Here is a 14674-nt window from a genome sequence, read left to right as displayed (position 1 = left end):
TAAGAGTGAATGAAGAAGATATCTTTACAGCCATCAAAGATTTGTATCAACAATGTAAAGGAGGATATGCCTGTGTTGCAATGATTGCAGGATTTGGTATCATCGGTTTCAGAGATCCCCACGGTATCCGTCCATTGATTTTGGGTAGAAGACAAACAGGGGCTGGTTATGATTATATGTTTGCTTCCGAAAGCGTCGTCTTGGAAGCACTCGGATTCACTGATTTTGAAGATATCAAGGCCGGTGAAGCCGTTATTATCACTCGTGATCAAGTGTCTCGTCGTCGCTTGGCTGTTGAACAGACGATCGCTCCTTGTATATTCGAATACGTCTATTTCGCTCGTCAAGACAGTATTATTGATGGAATTTCAGTTTACAAGGCTCGTCTTGCTATGGGTGAGGCATTGGCTGAACAAGTCATAAAGGCATTCCAAGATAATATGGATATTGATGTTGTTATTCCCGTAAGTACATTTATTTTTTTATAAACGTCTTACTCATTCGATCATAGGTACCTGATACGAGCCGTGCCGCCGCTTTACAATGCTCTCGTAAATTGAATATTGTCTATCGTGAAGGCTTTAACAAGAACAGATATGTTGGCAGAACTTTTATCATGCCTGGTCAACAAGTGAGGTAAGTAACTATTTAGAATGACAGTAACATAAGATGCATAACTTTTATAACCTATAGACGCAAGAACGTTCGTCGTAAATTGAATGCAATGGCATTGGAATTCCAAGATAAGAACGTATTATTGGTAGATGGTAAGTATTTGCATTATATTCATACGATAATATAGGTTAACCAAACAGGATAGATTCCATCGTCAGAGGAACCACTTCCAAGGAAATCATCCAAATGGCCCGTGAAGCAGGAGCGAAGAAAGTGTATTTTGCATCATGTGCACCCCCTATTCGATACCCCAACGTATATGGTATTGACATGCCTACACGAAGCGAGCTGGTGGCTCATGGAAGAGACGTGGATGAGATTGCAGAGGAGATAGGAGCTGATAAGGTTATTTATCAAGACTTGAATGATTTAGTACAATCTGTTCGTCAATTTAATCCTATGATTGAAACATTTGATACATCTGTGTTTGATGGCAAATATGTGACAAAAGATGTGAATGAAGCATACTTTGAACATATTGAACATGAGCGAAAGTTCTCTGAAAAAGACAGAGCAGATGCAGACAATGAGAGTATAGGTTTGCATAACAATTATAAAAAATAATTCCTGTTTATATAAAATGCATAAAACAATAAAAGCCAACAATACGAATAGAGTTAGATGTAATATGTATGTAAGGCTATATGATACATTGAAGCGTAGTTACAGAATCATGTTTATGTGTATTCAGTAAGCTAAGATCATCTTGGCTACCTTTTGAACTTGACTATATTATTTGGCGTAAAATAACAGCCTATGACCAAACGGGGCATCAATTACTGCGAACTACAATATAAAACTCCGTAACGGAGTTGACTTTAAATAAAACCGGAGCATTGGCTCCCTTATAAAAAGGGAGAGAATAAAAGCGTTCTTCTTCCGCTTTACTTTATTTATTTTCCATGCTTACAAAGAATGAACGAGATAATGTAAGATAAAGCTTATATAAAAGTAAAAAACTTAACCTTCTGTTATATAGACATCTACAACTGACAGTAGTAATATATCTTTGACAAGTAGCGCTATATAATTTATATAAATCTAATACTTTTATAGATAGTACAAGTATGTCAGATTCCCTATCTGATACGTCAACCGACAATAGTATCAACGAATTAAATACAATAAAGTCTATGGAAGAAAGAGTAAAGAATGTGTTTGAGTTGCCTTCAAATGATAAACTGATAAACAGTAAGAGATACAATGAATACCTAACACCTAGATCAACAAATATCCAATAGGATTTTCCTGCTACATGATCAGAATTGTTACTTTACCCGGTTGGATGTACATAACTAATCAGCACGTATGTTTTTATGCTTCTTTACCTGGAAAAAAGGTAAATTTCTACAAACAATCAAAACATTTACCAACCTGTGTGAATGGATAATAGAAAGGCCCGCATAAAACAGGTTATTTGACTAAAAAGAATCACGTGAATTCACCCCGTAGCTTTCGTTACTACTTTGAACTTTCTGGCCACGTCTTATCATGGTATGAGTCTGCTGAATCAAAATATCTTCCTTTAAACAGTATCGACCTTGTGGGCGTCATTCGAATTGACATGTATAAACCAAAGAAATTCGGAATTCGATTACAAACAGACACAGGCCGCTATTTTTTGTTTGCAGATTCACAGGTCTCTCAAAAAGAATGGTTTGACGAACTGAGAAAGGGTATATTTCTTGCACAGAACTCAGGTAGTAGTATACGTGTTGCCTTGCCACTAGCAAATGTGATTGCAATTGAAAAACCATCCGTCTTTCAGTTTGCTGAGAATATCAAGATAAGTATTTCAGACGGCGATGATGAGGGGGAAGACATAAAAGAGGTACAGCATAATTCTGTTATTACTCTCAGCTGGTATTAATTTTCATGCAGTACTATTTTGCCTTCTTTCCTAATATTGAACTCGCTTATTGCCATATCGTGGATGCGTGGAAAAACAATCCAAAATACAAGGATAGAGTGCAGCAACAGCAACAGCAACAGCAACAGCAACAGCAACAACAACAACAACCAACTTCTCCTACATATAGTTCCTTTTTAAGCTTTGACAACTTCCTACAAAACATCTCTCCTGCTGCTCTCCCAACTGTGTTTATGAATAAGATAATTGGACAGCATCAAAATGAGGAAGAGCCTGAAGAAAGTTTGAGTCAAGCTTCGGATACGACATCCCAACAATCGTCCGTTACAGGACGACATCACCGAAGTGGCTCTTTAAGTACATTGAGACAATATATAACGCCTAGCTATCTCTATAATAAGATCAGTAACTCTCATGAAGGCTCAAATCCTAATAATGCAGCAACATACTCTACGTCCTTAACTTATTTAAAACCACAGCCAAGTAAGTCCAGACATTACCGAGCAACAAGTATAAGCTCGTTACTATCGAGTGGACATAAAGGAAAGACCCTTTCAAAAGATCACCCAGTGGGCGAAATATGGGTTAGCCCGTGTCTATCTGGTCTATTAAAGAAGCATTACCAAGTCCCAATAAGTCAGCATAAATCGCCTTATGAACTGGAGCAGGAGCAAGCAGCCATGAATAAGCGACTGGATAAGCACTTTCCTATGCTATTAAATGTGGAAAAAGTAGATGCAAGTAAATATTTGGTTAAACTCTCCGCTTTTCATAAACTTACCTCATGTTTCTATAGCTTTCAAATGCTCATTTTGGCGTACTATACCACATTATGGGAGAATGTATATTACCGATCGACACCTCTGTTTTTATGCAAATGTTGCAGTTGGGAAGCAAAAATTAGTCGTACCTTGGAAAGATGTAGTTCAGGTCAATAGGATGCATTCAAAGAGTTTCCATCTTGTCTATGGACTAACAATGACAGTTAGAGATATGCCAGATGAGGTATCTATATAAAAATGCTTGGTGACCATAACATGTACACAAATACATATATGCATAGGTATACTTTGAATTTTCATCTATTGAGCTTCGTGATTATTGCTTTTACGTATGCTTGCTTATGACTGATGATGCGTTCGACACAAGGTAAATTGAAGATGTATGTATTCCAAGCTCTTAATTCTTTTTTTTTTTTTTTTTTTTTTTTTTTTTTAGCTCTATTTATTCTAAAGAATCTCTTTTAAAGAATAATCATGATTTAGATAAACCTCAGCCGGTTAGGCCTCCGTTAGGATATGGTACGTATTTACACATTGAACATATTTCCTTATTTTTTATTAAACAATCATTTAAACAAGAGGGTCCACCTTTACTTTCACTATCATCTTTCTATACCAGTCAAGTAAAGAAGCAGGTTCAACAACCATTGCATATCACATGCTTAACCATTGGTTCAAGAGGTGATGTCCAACCCTATTTGGCTTTATGCCAAGAACTCAAAAAAGATGGCCACCGGTGCCGAATAGCAACACATCCTGAGTATAAAGAATGGATAGAGCAGAATGATATAGAATTTCGGTCCGTTGGTGGTGATCCTGGTGACTTGATGGTATTATAGAGCAATTGAAGAAATATATAGAAAAACATAGTTGACTTACAGTCATCTTGTACATAGAAGCTTTGTATTGACAATTCTTTTCTATCTGTCTCCTTTATTAGAGAAGGCGCCAAATTCGTAAGTGATAAGAGTACGTTTATGCACCGGTCTAATCCTTCTTAGTTCTATAACTGGCTTGAGGAGTTGCTCGTCTATTCTTATGAAGCATGCCAAGGAACAGACTTACTGATTGAAAGTCCCAGTGCTATGGTTGGTGTTCATATTGCTGAGAAACTAGGTATAAACCAGAGTTTTCTTGAAAAAAAGAGAAAGCTAACAGCATGATAGAGATACCCTACTTTCGTAGCATGCCATTCCCATTTAGTCGTACAGGCAAGTTTCCTCATCCATTTGCTGTTCAGTCAACAGCAGGCGGACGTATATACAATGATATGACATATGTCATGATTGAAATGGCTCTTTGGGCAGGAACTGCTCGATACATAAACCGGTTTCGTCGAAAGGTCCTCCAGCTGCCTATAACTACTTTGGACAGACTCGAACTCGACAAGGTGCCTTATCTCTATTCTTTCAGTCCATCCGTCATTCATCCACCCAAGGACTGGCCTGACTATATACACTGTACTGGTTATTGGTTTCTAGATAGTTCTCAGGCGTGGACACCTCCTCATGAGTTGACCGATTTCTTAACGGCCATGGACTCTCGGCCAATCGTCTATATTGGCTTTGGCTCCATTATTGTGCCTGATCCGGGAGAGACAACGCGAACAATCGTAGATGCCGTTTTGAAATCGAATGTGCGAGCGATCATCTGTAAAGGGTGGTCTGGTAGGCACAAAGAAGACGACAGTAGCTCGCTCCTAGACCAGCATCCTGGAACAATCTATCATTGTGAGTCTGTTCCTCATGAATGGTTGTTCTCAAGGATACAAGCTGTTGTCCATCATGGCGGTGCAGGCACAACGGCTGCAGGCTTGAGGGCCGGATTGCCCACTGTTATCAAACCGTTCTTTGGTGATCAGCGATTTTGGGGACAGCGTGTAGAGGAATTACAGGTCGGTGTGTGTATCACAAAGTTGACGAAAACAGCGTTACAAGTTGCCCTCACCACTGTAACTCAGAATACGGCCATGATAGCCAGGGCACAAGCTGTTGGTGAAACAATTCGAAAGGTAAGTCATATATGTTTCATTTTTGCTCGTCATCAACACATTGTGTGTACAACAGGAACATGGTACAAGGAATGCAGTCGAATGCATCTATCGAGATATTGAATATGCAAAGCAACTGCGATGTGAACAAAAGAAGCAGGATCAATCTTCATCCAGTGATGATGATGATGATGTTTAAAGATATTAAGCGCAAAAAGAAACCCTCTTTTTATTGAATATTGTAATAAAAATGTACGATTAATGAAAGTTAAATATTTCTTGGATTGAGATTATATTTAGAAATCAAGACCGACTTCAGGGACATAACCAGCCTTTTGATAGTAAGCAAGGACCTTCTTAGACTTTTCGACAGTAGCTTCAACAGTAATATTGAATTTCTTGTAAAGCTCCTTGATAGGTGCAGAAGCACCAAAGGTTTTCATGCCAATGTGAGCATGAGCATATCGTTCCCAGCCAGTGGTACCAAGTGCTTCAATAGAAATGATGGGCACACCAGGAACTAAAACGGATTTCTTGTATTCTTCAGGTTGTTCATCAAATAATTCGGTACAAGGCATAGACACAACACGAGTAGCAACACCTTCAGCGGCCAATTGTTTAGCGGCATCAACGGCCAAGGAAACTTCGGAACCAGTGGCAACCAAGATCAATTGAGCATTTTCGACATCTTGAAGGACATAACCACCACGGCGAACGATCTCGACAGATGAACCAGCGAGTTGAGGAAGGTTTTGACGAGAGAGGGCAATGACTGAAGGACGGTGTGCATTTTCGAGGGCGACAAGGTATGTACCTGAAACTTCGTTACCATCAGCAGGACGGAAAGTGAGCATGTTGGGAGTAGCACGTGTTAACACTAAGGTTTCAATAGGCTGGTGAGTAGGACCATCTTCACCAAGACCAATAGAATCGTGGGTCATGACATAGATGACGCGGAAGTGAGATAAAGCAGAAAGACGGGCAGCACCCCAACCATAGGTCAAGAAATTGAGGAAAGTACCACCAAATGGAATGTTACCACCATAGGCAGTCAAACCGTTCATGATGGCAAACATACCATGTTCACGTACGCCATAACGGAAATAACGGCCAGTGTAGTCACCAAGGCCAGTGGAAGGGTGTTGGAAGTCAACGGCCTTCTTCCAACGAGTCAAGTTGGAACCGGTCAAATCGGCAGATCCACCCAAAAGTTCGGGAATAACTTCGGAAAGGGAAGTAAGGACACCTTCAGATAACTTGCGAGTGGCAACAGGTGCATCAGAAGGAGTGAAACGAGGGAGAGCAGCTTCCCAACCTTCAGGCAGCTTGCCATTGAATCTACGTTCGATTTCAGCTGCTTCGGCGGGGTATTCAGACTTGTATCTGCTAAAGAGTTCGTTCCATTCCTGTTCAACCTTGGCACCGTATTCAGCACGGGCAGCATATAAATCATAGACCTAAACCATATATTAGCTCCTTCATTCTTTATGTGCATTAATTTGACTTCTCTACCTCTGGAGGGACGCTGTATTTTTCATCACCGTTGAAACCAAACTTTTCCTTAACTTGTTTGATATCGGCATCTACACAGTGACTTAATAACACATATTCAGTATTAATTTCTTCTTTTTCCTTACCTGAGAGGGGAGAGCCATGAACCTTTTCTTCGCCTTGGTTCAATGAACCATAACCTATTGCGTTTATCAGATGACAATGATTATTACAGTGACTAAAAGAAAACCGTACCGATGGTAGTCTTAACCTTGATAAGAGTAGGCTTATCAGTCACGCTCTTGGCTTCTTCAATAGCCTTTTGAATAGCTGTAACATCGTTATCACCATCGCTGACAACGAGTGTGTGCCATCCACAAGCTTGGAAGCGTTGAAGAACGTCTTCAGTGAATGAAACTTCTGTGGAACCATCAATAGTGATGGCGTTATCGTCATAGAGAGCAATCAACTTGCCAAGTTTCCAGTGACTATATATCAGTTAGATCATTTTCTCGTAAGCTATCTTCAGTTAGTACAACTTACCCAGCAAGAGAAATGGCTTCAGCACTGACACCTTCTTGGAGACAACCGTCACCAAGGATAACAAAGGTGTTGTTGTTGAAAAGTTCGTAACCGGGCTTGTTGTAAGTAGCAGCAAAGTGAGCTTCAGCAGCAGCCAAACCGACAGCATTGGAAATACCTGTTTTGATCTTTTAGATGACTGATTCCCAGGATTGTTTTTTTAATCGTTTTATCTTACCCTGACCCAAAGGACCAGTTGTGACTTCAATACCGGGAGTATCGTTCACTTCAGGATGACCGGGAGTTCTAAGATGTGAATGGTTAAAAAGACAACCCATATACTCCGACGATAATCAGGAATCGCGTTTTTTTTTTTGTGGGCTTACTTTGAGTCAAGCTGACGGAAGTTTTTGAGGTCATCCATAGTCACATCATAACCAGCAAGGTGGAGCATAATATATTGTAAAGCACAGCCGTGACCATTGGAAAGAACAAAGCGGTCGCGGTTGATAAACTTAGGATTTTTGGGATTATATCTCATAAACTTGTGGAATAAGACATGAGCCATGGGAGCACAGCCCATTGGGGCACCTGAATAGACGGTAAGAATATGCATATAAAACGTTATGTGTGCATCATACCAGGATGGCCTGAATTGGCTCCCTTGACAACATCGGCAGCAAGACAACGAACAGTGTTGATAGCTCTTTGATCGGCAGATTGAACCATGGCTTTAAGAAAAGAAAAAATGGTGGGGAAAGAAAAGAGAAAGACAAAGGAATTTATTAAAAAGTTTATTTAACCTCGACGATGTCGGTGAATCAAATATGGCTGTCAGGCTTTATTTTTGGGGGGTTGGGTCCATTAAGATGTAGTGAGTGAAGGTAGGTACCGCGTTTTAAATAAGCTTACAAACAAGTTATGTTTAAGGAGAATTATTAGTTATGAATGACTAATGATTAGAAATATACACATATATCCACTCTTGTTTCTCCTCGATGGCACGCTCCTTGGCCAATTGTGTGGATTTTTGGCCCTGAATTTGCTTATAAATCTCGGAGATTTTATTAGTGATAAGGTTGAATCATTTTACCTTTGCCATGATTCGCTTAATGTTACCGCCAATCTCCGTTGGAGTGAATATGAATAATAATAATGAAAAGCTTACTAAACCTGTGCATTCGGCCATATTAAAATAAAAGCGTGTCTAAACAAAGAAAAAAAGGACTGCATGATTGTTTGGACATTATTGCTTAGTTATTTTTGCTTGCGGAACAAATTTTACTACAAACACACACATATAAGTATAACAAATACACACACACAAAGATAACAAAAGTACTTTATGTGGCTAAGAAAATTGTTCCGCAAAAAGGCCAATCTCTCTTTTTTTTTTAAACCTTTTTTCTCTCTTTTTTTTTAAGTAAATGAAGGTCATTGGTTTAGTGAGGAAAGTGCAACAAAAATGAAAAGTATGCATAAGGTATAATGAGCTCATACTAAATAACAGTGGTGGAAAAGACAGCTGTTACAACATGATGCAGTGTGTCTCTAATGGGCATGAGATTGTGGCACTGGCTAATTTAAAGCCTCCTACTGGATCAGAGAAAGGTAATATTAGAAGAAAAAAAAGAGAAAGTGGTTTATGCTGATTAACAGTAGAATTATTTAGACGAGTTGGATAGTTTTATGTATCAAACAGTTGGTCACGATGCTATCGATTTTTATGCAGACTGTATGCAGCTTCCTCTTTATAGACGTGAGATCACAGGCACAGCCATAGCTCAGGGTGCAAATTATGAGGTTACGCCTCAAGACGAAACAGAAGATCTTTATGTTCTCTTGAAAGAAGTTCTCGTAAGTTGTGTGTGTATGTGTGTGTGTATCAAAACAATGAATTCATACATGACGTAGGAAAAACATCCAGATGTAAAGGGTGTCTCTGTTGGGGCAATCCTATCAAGCTATCAGAAAGTTAGAGTGGAAAACGTGTAAATAGAACGCACAAAAGAGCACGGCATAAATATAAAGGACCAATGACTGAAACAATCTATAGTTGTGATCGATTAGGCCTGACATCTTTTGCTTATTTGTGGCAAAGAGATCAGAAAGAGTTATTAGCAGAAATGGCAAGTTCAGGTGTAAATGCTATCTTGATAAAGGTTGCTGCAATGGGATTAGGGCCAAATGATCTTGGTAAAACGATTAGTGAAATGTACCCTAAACTAGTTCAATTGGTAAACCTAAAGAGAAAGAATGAATCAAAAAGTCATTGACCTACTTCATTTTCGTTACAATAGAATGAACAATATGAATCACATATCTGTGGTGAAGGCGGTGAATACGAAACGTTCACTCTGGATTGTCCGTTGTTTAAAAAGCGTATTGTTGCGTAAGTAAACTAACTAAATTATACACAAGTAATGACTTTTTCTCTTTCTAGGGAGGAAGTCGAATACATCACTCACTCAGATGATGCCTTTGCTCCAGTTGTATATCTAAAATTCAAAAAGTGTCGACTAGAAAATAAATAAAGTGTATTTTATTTAGATTGCCTTTCTGTTTTGTATTCCTTCATGAGGAGTCGTAATAGTGTTTGTAGCAGGACGGTGATAATTTGTGTTGTTGGTATAATCAAGACTTCCATTGGGCACTTCTTGTTGTTTAATTCCAAAGTAACCCAACAAAATCTTTAATAGTCCCTGCTTATGTTGATGAGGGATATTATCGACAAATGACGGATCTATAAATATATACAATTTAATCAAAGCTCTCATACAACTTAAACTACATACCACTTATAGGTAATGCATTGTCATTTGCACTCAAGCTGATAAAATAAGCAAAGGGTACGAGCCATACACAAAGACCGAAAAATGCAGCAATGTCCATAAATGGTTTATAATGGGCTGTAAAGTATCTAAACCATAAAAAATGATCGGCAAACACCAATACTATTTAGGAATGAGAAGAGAGTTGGTATCAATTCATTTATAAATCATACAAACTTACTACAACTGCTAATAAAGGCAATACTGGATAGGTTGATAAAAGGAAACGTCTTCAAATTGAGACTATAGACAAAATGACATAGGACTGAGAATAACAAGTAGAAGAATGGTAGACGATCGAATATCCAAAATAACACATGTAATGAAATGACAACCTATTGTATGTGTTAATAGAATGTGAAGTACATCCTTCATATATAATCATACACAAGTCATTGTTCTAATCATTTTTTTTGTATAGACAGAGTGTTCCTCTACCTAATAAAAGAGTTTAATATTATACTAAATATAGGTAGATCTAACCAATTCTGCTAAATAGTAAAGACCACATGCTAACAATCAAATGTTAAACACGCGTGTGTCTATATATAAGATATTCCAAACGCTTAGACATGTATTAAATTTACCTAAGCTAAAGATAAAGAAACAAAATGCAAGACCAGTTGCAATGTATGCTATAGGATGAAGTAATCCCATGGTGAAGACAGAGACAGCGAAAGAAAGAAAGAAAGAAAGAATAGAAGTCCGCTGTCAATTTGAGCCGTCTGAAATTGGTGTCCAGTTGCTCTCATCAATATCTATGCCAAACTTTTCACCCGTTTACTAAATTCTAGACCCTTGGATATTCTCACAATGGCTGCTGCCTACTTCAATAACTCCTCTGCCGTTGGAGCTGCTTTTAGATCAAGAAAATACTCATGGCCGTGTTCAGCCCAATTATCTTGCTCAAACCTTGTCTCATTTCGATTTGCCCTCTCAGTTGACTAGTTCCATCATGAACTTTTTCTTTTCCATTCAGGTAAGTATCAACGTCAGCAGCTTCTTAACCAAGCCCTATAAGGTTTACGCCAATAGATCCATTTAGCCCTTTGCTCTTCGATCTTACTTTTGACCTGCTCCTTCGTCTCCTAGGATGTGTAGTGACTAGACAAAACAAAGCAAAAAAAAAAGAAAACGAATCAAAGCCCTTGATCTGGCATATTTCCTTCTACCATTGAGCATAACTATCTGTATAACAGTAAGCTCCATCTTCTTCAAATATGAAGCCCCTGTCCTCTTGTTGGAAAGCCTGACTGAATCAGGGATGGAAATGCTGGACTAAAATATTGGTATATTTGTTTTGATCAACTTGCACCGTCAGCCTAGGTTAAAGGGCCAAAATCATTTGTATGAAAGCAGCTCTAGATCATCGCTCTCCCTCGCCGTACTTCTTTGCTGGTGCAATATTCTTCGCATCGTATTGTTCGTCAATTTCTCTAACGATTCTTGCGCCACTATCAGTAATGGTAACGGTGAACCGAGAGTTATCGTCCCAAACGACGTTAGACCACTGTTCATCCGTCCAGTGAATATGTCCATGGGCTCAGTAAAGCCTTTTCTTCATGTGCTCTCCTGTCAATACTGGTTTATGAGCATGCAAGTACGAACCAAACTCTATCCTCTTTAAACTGCTGATAATAGTCTGCAGACCTTTATATCTACTTTATGCAACTCTAATCTCAGACGGTCGTATGTTACGAATGGATCATCTTGCATCGTTATCGTAAGATGTTTCTGTACTCTCTCATTGGATTTATGAATTCTACATGTTTCCTTGATTGATAAAGGCGACTTCAATCTTTTTTATTCTTTCAGTAGTGCTTTATGTTGTTGATATAGACATATCGACCATGTCCTTTTCTAAGGTAATAAACACCCACATACTTTTTTCCTTCGCATACTTGACAAGGGTTACTTTTTTATGTTAACATGTACTTATTTGACATGGATGCTCAATAAAATAGAAGAAATAAAAGAAAACAGCATATAGTTTTTAACAAGTACGAAGCAAGTTTATTTTAGTTAATCTTCTTCATCCCAGTGGCCCTGCTTCTTGGGTGGCTTTGGACCACCAGCTGGTTTAGACATAATAATCTGATCCACACGAAGAATGGTTATCGCTGTGTCAGCTGCTAATTTTATAGCATTGTGCTTAGAAGCAAAACAGTCAAAAATGCCTGCCTTTGAGGCATCCACAGTGCCGTCATTGTCATTCTCGACATCAACACCAGTGCATAATCCAGCATCACCTTCTTGATAGTGAGCAGCATATAGACGAGAAAGAACAGCAGTGGCGTCCATACCAGAATTATCACATAATGTACGAGGAATGACTTCTAAAGCTTCAGCAAATTTTTTGATGGCGTGTTGATTCAACCCAGGCGTCTTTGCAGCAACTTGTTGAAGACGTTTATTCAATTCCATTTCAACAGCACCTGCACCAGCTAACAACAGAGGATTTTTGGTAGCAGCCTTAATCACGTTGACACCATCATCAATAGCGCGTTCAATGTCATCCATGTGATTTTGTGTAGCACCACGAATGACAATAGTCGTTGTACGAGACTTGTCAGATTCTTCTTGACGGAAAACAGTGACACGATCAGAACCAATTTCGACAGTTTCAACTATATCACATTCACCCATCTCTTCAGCTGTGGGTGTACCCAAGCGGGCTAGTGCAGTTGCTCCAATCACCCGACAGAGACGACGCAAATCAAACTTTGACAGCACCTTGACAGCCATGATGTTGTATCTGTTCAAATAGTGAAGTGCAAGTTCTCCAATACCAGCACCAGTGACAACAACCTTAACGCCTGCTTCGGCAAGTTCCTTAAAGATACCTTCTACCTGCTTTTCCTCATCTTTGCTAAAGTTTAACATTTCTTGAGCATTGTGTATTAAGACAGTTCCCTTCGTCTCTGTTTGTGAGATATCCAAAGGACAAGTGAATACAGCCACCTTGGCATTCTTTGCATTTTGTACAATTCCTTCGGGCTCACGGCCAAAGACCATACCACGAACCACACGAGATTCGTGAATACTGGAGCCCATCACCTTTACAACTCGTACATTATCAACATTAAAGTCTTTTGGATTCTTTGGCATAATGTTTAAAGCAGCTTCCACCACTAAACCTCCCAGAAAGTCTTCATAACCATATTGCTTTGAAGAAATAGTTGCTTTGACAATCTTGTAAAGCTCATCGCGTGATGTTAATGATTCAACTTTGCCGACGGTCAATTCTAATATATAAAAATTAGGTTAATATATAATATAAGTATATTAATAATACCTTCAAGAATAGATAAGGCACGATCTCTTGCTAATTCATAACCTTGAATCACTTCAGAAGGATGAAGACCAAGTCTTAGTAGATCAGCTGCTTTTTGTAAAAGTTCACCAGCAAGCACAATAACCAAGTTAGTGTTATCTCCTACTTCACTTTCTTGCTGTTGAGAAGCCATAACAAGGAGCTTTGCAGCAGGGTGAACAACATCAAGCTCACGGATGATGGTAGCAGCATCATTAGTTACGAAAAGCTTTTCCAGATGATTAATGATCATCTTGTTACGACCTAAAATAAGAAGCCATTAGTTAAAAATATCGAAGATGATTATATAAAATACCATTAGGGCCTAAAGAAGTTCTAACAACTTCTGAAAGTTCATGAGTAGCCTCAATATTTCGAAGGACAGCTTCTTCTACTCCTTGTTGAAACTATATTGGATTAGTACAGAATATATCTACAAGATCCTTTAAATGTATTACTTTATATCCATCTTTGAATAACTGAGGAAGAGTTCCTTTGGGTACACGCAATGCCATCTGGATTTATTTAACGCGCTGAGTGAAAGAGTATTTTTTTTAGGGCAAATCTTATTTAAAAATTGCAAAATTTAAGGTCAGAAAGATGTCAAGGCCGAAGTCACAACCTGACAAGTGAAAGAGTTTACTAGAATATATTAGTCAACGTTAACAAAAATGTTTAGTTGCGATTAAAAGAATAATTTTATTTGATAATAATTTTTAATGACCGATGAGCACATAGCATCCTCATGCTGTACTGCCCGGGTCAGATCGCAGCGAGAAGGAATGAAAAACCCTTTTGGGATTAAAGGGAAAATGTGAAAGTATTACGTATTAGGGATGATAATTAACTATCTGAAAATTTTTACTGAATATAACGAGGACGTTTGATAAAGGGTTCACCAAGATGGTTTAAAGCTTCAGGAAACTGAGAGTGAGCTAAGTAGTCCATTTCGAGTAATATTGCACATATGGAACGCCAACGCATGAGCCAGGCACCGATTGATTTTCTCGCTTTCTTGGTAAGGAATGTTGGTGGTAAGAGGTTCAAAAGATAGGAAAGTGGATCGTCAATAGATTTGGGCATCTGAAGGCGGTTGTGCATATCTAAACAAGAAAAACTATGCTGTCGTGAAAAAAGTTCATTTGGATGAAAGGGACAGGCTTGGGGTTTACCAAGAGGTAACCAACCAAGTCGCCATCG

At 38.7% G+C, this 14674-nt stretch overlaps 7 protein-coding genes across 7 annotated transcripts in view; 4 read left to right on the top strand and 3 right to left on the bottom strand.

The window, feature by feature from the left end:
* The window catches only part of RHIMIDRAFT_274950 (Amidophosphoribosyltransferase), a 2360-nt gene extending 784 nt beyond the window's left edge, over positions 1–1576 (top strand). The window contains exons 5-8 of the mRNA XM_023612510.1: positions 5–464; positions 512–636; positions 694–767; positions 821–1576. Of these exons, the coding sequence (XP_023461082.1) occupies positions 5–464; positions 512–636; positions 694–767; positions 821–1239 (1078 nt within the window). The 3' untranslated portion in view covers positions 1240–1576. The remainder of the gene's footprint in view (positions 1–4; positions 465–511; positions 637–693; positions 768–820) is intronic.
* An 8-nt stretch (positions 1577–1584) lies between these two features.
* Positions 1585–3593, top strand: RHIMIDRAFT_100524 (uncharacterized protein). Its single transcript, XM_023605104.1, has 6 exons — positions 1585–1604; positions 1655–1866; positions 1917–1981; positions 2069–2506; positions 2557–3286; positions 3342–3593. Exons 2-6 carry the CDS (start codon positions 1743–1745, stop codon positions 3560–3562), a joined length of 1578 nt encoding a protein of 525 aa, XP_023461081.1. The 5' UTR covers positions 1585–1604; positions 1655–1742; the 3' UTR covers positions 3563–3593.
* On the top strand, positions 3524–5516 carry RHIMIDRAFT_286928 (UDP-Glycosyltransferase/glycogen phosphorylase; the record flags this gene model as incomplete). The annotated part of the gene is made up of 8 exons (XM_023613424.1): positions 3524–3550; positions 3609–3682; positions 3764–3846; positions 3907–4157; positions 4224–4283; positions 4329–4443; positions 4494–5338; positions 5394–5516. 8 exons carry the CDS (start codon positions 3524–3526, stop codon positions 5514–5516), a joined length of 1578 nt encoding a protein of 525 aa, XP_023461080.1.
* Positions 5517–5613: 97 nt separating this feature from the next.
* RHIMIDRAFT_242740 (transketolase-like protein) lies at positions 5614–8059 on the bottom strand (the record flags this gene model as incomplete). The annotated part of the gene is made up of 8 exons (XM_023609834.1): positions 5614–6774; positions 6830–6900; positions 6955–7008; positions 7064–7296; positions 7352–7508; positions 7569–7636; positions 7717–7921; positions 7972–8059. 8 exons carry the CDS (start codon positions 8057–8059, stop codon positions 5614–5616), a joined length of 2037 nt encoding a protein of 678 aa, XP_023461079.1.
* Positions 8060–8838: 779 nt separating this feature from the next.
* RHIMIDRAFT_209414 (diphthine--ammonia ligase) lies at positions 8839–9864 on the top strand (the record flags this gene model as incomplete). Its single annotated transcript, XM_023607136.1, has 6 exons — positions 8839–8941; positions 9003–9187; positions 9245–9321; positions 9387–9567; positions 9631–9722; positions 9774–9864. Coding segments are annotated over 6 exons (729 nt in total), but the record flags the coding sequence as incomplete, so codon positions are not given.
* Positions 9742–10874, bottom strand: RHIMIDRAFT_100446 (DUF396-domain-containing protein). The gene is made up of 6 exons (XM_023605102.1): positions 10749–10874; positions 10645–10673; positions 10549–10599; positions 10343–10496; positions 10126–10284; positions 9742–10073 (listed from the first exon to the last, which is right to left on the bottom strand). Exons 1-6 carry the CDS (start codon positions 10816–10818, stop codon positions 9877–9879), a joined length of 660 nt encoding a protein of 219 aa, XP_023461077.1. The 5' UTR covers positions 10819–10874; the 3' UTR covers positions 9742–9876.
* A 1220-nt stretch (positions 10875–12094) lies between these two features.
* On the bottom strand, positions 12095–14123 carry RHIMIDRAFT_316817 (t-complex protein 1 theta subunit (tcp-1-theta)). Its single transcript, XM_023615076.1, has 4 exons — positions 13933–14123; positions 13791–13881; positions 13457–13738; positions 12095–13406 (listed from the first exon to the last, which is right to left on the bottom strand). Exons 1-4 carry the CDS (start codon positions 13987–13989, stop codon positions 12184–12186), a joined length of 1653 nt encoding a protein of 550 aa, XP_023461076.1. The 5' UTR covers positions 13990–14123; the 3' UTR covers positions 12095–12183.
* Between the last annotated feature and the right edge of the window lie 551 nt (positions 14124–14674).

Source organism: Rhizopus microsporus (assembly GCF_002708625.1).
Source record: "Rhizopus microsporus ATCC 52813 unplaced genomic scaffold scaffold_37, whole genome shotgun sequence".
Classification (NCBI taxonomy): Eukaryota; Fungi; Mucoromycota; class Mucoromycetes; order Mucorales; family Rhizopodaceae; genus Rhizopus; species Rhizopus microsporus.
This window is presented reverse-complemented; position numbering and strand designations above follow the sequence as displayed.